General features: G+C 42.3%; 1 protein-coding gene across 11 annotated transcripts in view; it reads left to right on the top strand.

Annotated features, from left to right (window-relative positions):
- Window positions 1-5,321, top strand: part of OtopLa (proton channel otopetrin-like a) — a 37,985-nt gene extending 32,664 nt beyond the window's left edge. For 10 of the 11 annotated variants that reach the window (XM_012282960.2, XM_076538504.1, XM_076538505.1 and 7 more), the window contains one exon: window positions 203-5,321. In XM_012282960.2, coding sequence (XP_012138350.1) covers window positions 203-897 — 695 coding nt within the window. In that variant the 3' untranslated portion in view covers window positions 898-5,321. The remainder of the gene's footprint in view (window positions 1-202) is intronic. The other variant, XM_076538503.1, reaches the window with a different exon arrangement.
- The last annotated feature ends 1,936 nt before the right edge of the window (window positions 5,322-7,257 follow it).

Consider the following 7,257-nt stretch of genomic DNA (forward strand, 5'->3'; position numbering starts at 1 on the left):
AGTTAAGCAACTGTTAATAGAAAGCAATAGTGCAAATGGGTAGAATACTGCGATCAATTTCTCAAATCTTTTCGATTGTCTTTCGCTATTACGGGATGACGCCAACTACCAGCTTCTTCTTCTCCGCTGCTGCACTTTCTCAAATATTAAAACGTTAATCGAAAGACGACTAAAAAAGATCCGTGTCTCAACGCAAAATTAGGTCACACAAGGGTGGACTGTGTAGGAGCGAGCAAAGGACTGTTCTTCGGCCTGCTGTTGCTGGTTGGCTCACTGATCTGCCTGATCCTCTTCTTCGTGCTGATCCATCACCCAGACTTCGGTTTGATCGCGATTTACCTGGCCGACGTGTCGCATTGCGTGCTGATGGTGCTGTCGATCGTCGCCATAATCGTCGGGTTCATCCGCGTGCAGAGTCTCAAGTTCAAAGCCGAGGAGCAGAGCGACCTGAACGACATTCTGCTACGCGTGTCGGGCTTCGGGCTGTTCGTTTACGCGGTGTTCAGCGTGATCGCCGGCTCGTTGGCAGCGTTCACACACGAGCCGAATCTCCTGGTGATGTTGACCGGTCTCCTATCGGTCGCCCAGGTGATCCTTCAGATGCTGTTCATCGCGGACGTGTCTCGCAGGAGGGTCCACTTGCCGGAGCACGATCGCAGCAAGCCAGGTCGACAGGTGGTCACGTTCCTGTTGATCTGCAACCTGACCATGTGGGTGATCTACACGTTCGAGTCGCAGAAAGTGATGGCCAACCCGGTGCAGCTCGATTTCTACGGGTTCCTCGCCTGGGCCATCGTCCAGAGGGTCACTCTGCCTCTGTGCATCTTCCACAGGTTCCACAGCGCGGTCACGTTCGCGGAGATCTGGAAGACCAGCTACAAGGCACGCCTCGAGTAGACGAAGACACCGTTCGTCGAGATCAATGGCCCGGAGTGATCGTCGTTTGCGGGCAAGGATCGAATGAATTTTTGGCGGGAAGAAGATAAACTGGGGTCGCCTCTCGACGACTCGAACATTCCTGGCTGCACGGTCGACCTTCGTCGAAACGATCCCGTTGAGAAAGAGAAAAGAGAATGGCAGCAGGTAAGAGGAGCTTCGAGGCTTCCACGAATCGTGGCTCGAAGCTGTTCGGACATATCTTGGGACGTTCGTGGATCGTGGAAGAAATCAGAGCAGCCTTTTCAAAAACGCACGTTGAGTTCAGGATCGACAACGAAGTTGCTTGTACGATCCTCGTCGAGGAACTGGAACGACGACGAGTCAAGGGATAAGAGTATGAAGGCGATGCAAGGCGTCGATGCTGCGTCCTCCCGAGTCGAGAAGCACCGCGGAGGATCGCTCATCGTTTTATTTTTTTACGCGCGTTATAATTTTGTTCTCGGTTCTCTTAGCTTGACAGAGCGGCTTGACACGTTGTTTCCTTGGTCGTAAATGTGAGACAAGATAGCACGAATCAGGGGACAAATTACGGGAATATTAAAACGAATTCGTTCGATAAAGTTAAATCTAGAAGAGAACACGAAAAAAAATAAACAACAGGGCCAATTTCCTTTCACCGCGTTTCTCACCATCTACGATCTCTATAATAACTGCCGTCAAATTTTCTACTTTTATAATGTTATACATTGTACCTTCGCCCCATCGTGCATCGAGAACATCGCTGAATATCGATTCGCTCTTCGAGTTTGTCGGGACGATTTCTCGACCACCTCCCTCCAAAAACCTGAACGATCTCCGATCGTTGGACCAACGCGAGAAATCCATCGTAATCATCTAATCGAGCGTTCCGAAACAGACCAAGAGCGAACCAGCTTCTTCATCTCATTGACGAACGAGTATCTACTTCGTTAGCATGATTTGCGATAGCTTTATAAACGGAACCGTAGTCTCTTTGTCGCGATGGTAAAACAAGAGGCTCGATGCAAGAACAGGGTGGTAGTTTCGTTTCAAGTTGAATTCAAGCAAAGTCAGAAGTATACCGGTTTCAGTCTCGCGAGTACAGTCGCGTGCAACGATGCTTTCGTCGAGAATGCTAACCTTCGCACTGTTCGTCTTAATTGCACGATTTTTGACTATGTATGTTTGTAACAGCAATTGCAAACTTCTTGTACATTTTATATACGAAACCATAAGGAGACGATGAATTCGAATCTCGAATTCAAATAACTTGATGTACTAGTCCCTTGATAGTCCTTTAACTTTGTGATCCTTCGTACCGAATATGAAAGTAAGAAGCGTTATAAGATTCTAAATCTTAAACAAAACCTGTCTATTCTGAAATATATACTCTCTGATCTAACTGTGATTGTGATTGCATTTAAGACACGAGTCTAATAAGTAGCTTTATTGAATCTAGTTACGTGTTCCGAAGGAACATTCTCCTTCATTTAATCATAATTTCCCCTTTGTCGAGGAGATCGTTGCACGCGAGTGTACAAAGACTCGGAAGAAAACGGAAAGGGAGAGGAAACGCGCCAAATATGTATATTCCAACGTTCATTCTCGTTGCGTGCAAAGTACAAAGATTGTTTCTAACTTTTTAGAATCGTTTATCGATACACACCCTTTCGACGTTCGTGATACGACGTTGAGAAATATGCGAGTCGCTGACGTGTTGAGTCGAGTGTATAAACGGGGACAGATGAATAAAAGAAAAGGAAGAAAAAAAATAGAAGAGCAGCGATGATTGTGTGTATAAAAGAGTAGAGAGCGATGTTCTTTTTTCTTCCTTTTATTCGTTCGTTTTTTCGTTCGTAACATCGAACATCCGAGATATCGATCGAAGGATGTTCGCCCCAACGGCGGAGAGGAGACAATTGACGAACCACGAATGTAGATTTTAATCGCGAGGCTAAGGGATTTAAAAGAGTAACGAGATATTGTAGACGACGTTGTTTTAAGACGGATGCATAAAGATGATTATAAAGAAGACGAAATTATAGTTGGTATACAGGTAGAGAATCTCATACACACACGTACACTCACGCTCATTCACACGTACCCTCGAATCACACGAAAGATTATTATTACCATTGTCGGTTAGCTAAGTTTCAAACATCTCGAACATCGACCGAGAACAGATTCTTTCGCCGTCTTAACGCTCTCGTCGCCGACGACGCACACGTTGCGTCCCGCCAGTTGTTTCGATAATACTGCCGACGCACCGTTTGCGTCACGAGCAAATAAAGATGTAAAGACAGAAACATAATTACACGAGAAACAGCCAGCAACGAAAGCGTTAATGGATATCGTACATCGTAGAGTCGAGCATACAGAAAACAAGGGAACGTTTGTATAGCGATTATACTTTGAGAAATCAATTCCACGGATCTCGTGGGACCGAAATCCACACACGTTTACCCGGTCGAAGTTACGTACCTAGCTATCCGAGTCTAAATATTTTAATTCTTAGACATATGTATAATTGAGAGAGCGAGAGGAACGAGAGAATGGAAGTTGTGAAACTAATTATACATAAAGATTAATTATATTAGGTATATGCAAAAGTGTTAATCCTTTTTTCGACGTATCAACCTCAAGTATATTTGAAAATTTTATTGTCAAATGTTTGGACGAATACTTTTGTACCATGAATTCTCGGTTAATTTTTTGAAAATGATTTGCAAAAGAAGATTGAAACTTTTGCATGCCCCTAATACGTAACTGTACTCCAAGACGACATTATTAAAAAGTAACATGATATAAATATGACAAAAAAATTAAGAAGTATATATATATTATATATATAGATAGATATATATATATAAAAATGCGATTATGGAGATCTTTTATTGACTTCGATGTGCACGATTGTAAGCCAGAGTGCTTCGTGCAAACATGTAAATAAACGATGCACAGTAAATTATTGTTCAGCAGAGTGTCTGTGAAACGAAAAGCAATTACGTTCGTGAGTTTTGTTCTGAGGGGGTGCGAGAGGGGGTGCGTTTCCTCGAAATTGTGATTCGTTCTCGAAAAGACATTCAACCTGAAAGTAATATCGATACGGTTGCGGTTGACAAAGTGATAAAATATCGAAACTGCATCGATTCGCGCTCCTTCGGCATAGAACCCCCTTTCGACCGAAACCCATAAACAGAACCGTAATACGTCAGCTGATTTCGATAGAAAAAACCAGAAGGGCAAGCGTTCTTTCCTCCGAGTCTCTTTCCACGCTCTGCGTGTGCCAGACAGAAAAAGAGCCTAAAGGGGAACAACACGGACAGAGAATTAGTTTAACGACACACTGCCACCACACAGGACCAACATACGGAAGAGGAAACGAGATGAGAAGGAAGCGAGGACGAAGCACGCGCAAATACAGAGGGAACCAAATAACCCTGCCGATTTCCGGAATAAAAGTGCGGGATGTGGTTGCGACAACTTTGTATTTTATTGAATGCTTAACTGACGGAGTAGTTTCACCCATAATCTAAAATACATTTACAAATCCCAGGAGACTCGTGAAAGAAAAGTTGAGCATATATTTTTCATTCAGTTTGATATAAATTGGTGTAATCGCAGCCACATCCTGCACGAGAAGCCAATACCCTTCCACGTTTATCGAGAACGCGTGTGCATGTGTGCGTGCCTGTGCGAGAGACTGAGGAACGATGCGTGTGCGACAATGTTTTTATTCGGCAAACAACGTCTTTGTATACTCTAGCCGTGTTCTAGAGAACAGGTGAATCATGGTTCTTGTATATGTACATCAGTATCTCGATAGTAGCCGTAAGCCTAACCGAGTCGCGGATTTGCTACCGAACCGACTATGCGACTGCTGACGCGTTTCGGTGTCGAGGAGATTAACGGAAGAATAAAATAATTGGGTTAGTTCGTGAAACAAGAATGCACCGAGCAAATCCGCGACCCGTCGTCATTTAACATTACGTAGTGAGTTTTCGATGTCTTCGAGCATAATTACAGTTTGTACACATACACAATAACAAACCGCGCACAACAACCGACATTATCACGACTCTATCAGAGACACAATAAATATACGAAGGATAGCGATCGAATGGATGATGGAACTTCATTGGGAGAGCTTTCGAACAGGCGCAGGATTCACAGGAAAAAAGGATATAAAACTCTACAAATTACATGTTGTCGTGTAAGCTGTTCTTTGAAGTCGAATAGCGACGATTACGACCGTTAACACTCGTATGAAAAAAAATTCGCTCATTCATCAATTCCCATTTTTTGATTGTATAACGTTAACACGCCGTTTCATTGTAATCCGTTGGGGCGGCACTCACTCTGTGCCGCCGTCATTTGTAACAATATACGATTATATTGGTTAATAAAAGTTATCTAGATGTAAAGATTGGGTCTGATTCGTCTCCATTTTTTTTAGCAACCAAGGATCAAAATTTAATTGTGATATAAGAAACAAGAGCTCTTTTTTGTTAAATTAAGATAAATTATTATTGAGCTTCTGGTTACCTAACCTCATTGGAATAAATTACAATCTTATTCAATTTGCTGTAAAATCTCAATCTGTACAGAAACAAGAGGTATCCTGTTTTTTTTTAAGCTAATTTAATGCAGTCAAAATATTGCACTAACTTTATTTTTATAAATTTTTAAACACCAGTACAAAGCTTAAAAATGGCGCTTGTGGTGCCGCCTAGCAGTGAAGTACAAAACTAGCAAAACAGAAAATTCTGTCTCTTCATAAATTAAACCATTTCTTATCGTTTTTGATGTAAGTAGAATATTTTTTACTCAAACTATAACTCAATTAATCATTCATTATTTAAGGTATTAAAATACCTTAATATTTTGATGAATGACAGAAACGCTAGATGGCGTAGTGTTTCTGAGATTCAACGAATACTTAAATTATCGATTTTAAGGCTTAAATTAAAATTCTATATCATTTCCCAAGTTGCATAGTAACAAAAGAATGTTTTACTATCGTCAATGGAATGCAAAAATCATTTATTTTTTGAAGAAACTCAATTTCTTCTTTCGTTATTTTCTCCGTCGATCGCTAGATGACTCTAACGATACTGAACCCAAGACAATTTGTTCAACTTATTAAACCTTGCAGTAGTTTTTTATCTTGCCGTTGTACAAGAGTAGATATAACATCATAATCCAGTATACAAACGATATTGTTGATTACAAGTCCCAATCGATATAACAGAACGCGATACGTTCTATAAACCACCCTTAATAAACTCCAATTAGAGCAAAAGTACACTTGGTCCCAAACAAACATTCGAAAATACACAAGCAACTGTTAATTGACGTATGCAAATAAGAACACGAGATTATTCAAGAAACAGAAAAGTTTCCAGGAGTATCGAAGGAAAAACGTTGTGACGCGTTGAGAATCGGTTGCCAGGGGATGAAGGAGAAAGAAAGAAACGGAACAGCGAGCAGGAAACCGAGGAACCGAATCGAACAAGAAAACGAGCCATAAAATAGCAGTCGAACAGAAAGAAAAGAAAAGAGAAAGCCACGTGAGGATACATATGCATGCGTGGCCGTGTGTCGACGACAGAAGAAGCGTTCACGGTGGTGAGGTTGCTTGTGAACGACTGGTAAACAATTAGTCGCGCCGTATGGCGATGAATCATTATTAAAAGACGATGACGAGCCGACTGTCCTTTGGCCGATTCGTTGTCCCGGTCATCCGAGCCGTGGATCTGTTAGCGTGCGACATTAATTTGCGTAAGGTGTGTTTTGGGGGTGCTACTTGAAAGGCAGCGGATGTGGGTGTGCGACAGAAAGGAGATGACGAACTAAAAGCCGAGGAAGAGCAACGCTGCCTCTCATTTGCCTTTCAATAACCGGCTCCCTTCTTGTCATTGTGACAACAAACGCGACCATTGTCGTGCCACCGTATATCGTGTACTACCTACCTGTTCGTTTGCTGTTTCTGCCAGCGTGGGTGGCGACCGCGCACACCGGTCTTCCAAACCCCATTTTCGGTTGACACGCACAATTTCCATCGATTCCAGAAATATTCTAACCGTTGCACTTCCCTCGCTTTTTTCAGGTTACCTATATTCGTTTCGACAGCGAATTTCAAAATGGTCGCGTAGACTTTGCAGCTGTGTGCCTACAAACAAGTGGGACTTTGAGAATATTGCTGACCGATGAAATGGAGATTGGGAATATTGCAAAGGACTGTAGTAGATTCTGAAGCAGTGAGGCTACGAACTAGAGACTGCAAATGTTTCGAACCGATGATTTATTCCATAAATAGGATTCATGAAATATTTCAAATCGACTGCGTGGATTTCGAAA

Source organism: Megachile rotundata, chromosome 12 (assembly GCF_050947335.1).
Source record: "Megachile rotundata isolate GNS110a chromosome 12, iyMegRotu1, whole genome shotgun sequence".
Lineage (NCBI taxonomy): Eukaryota > Metazoa > Arthropoda > Insecta > Hymenoptera > Megachilidae > Megachile > Megachile rotundata.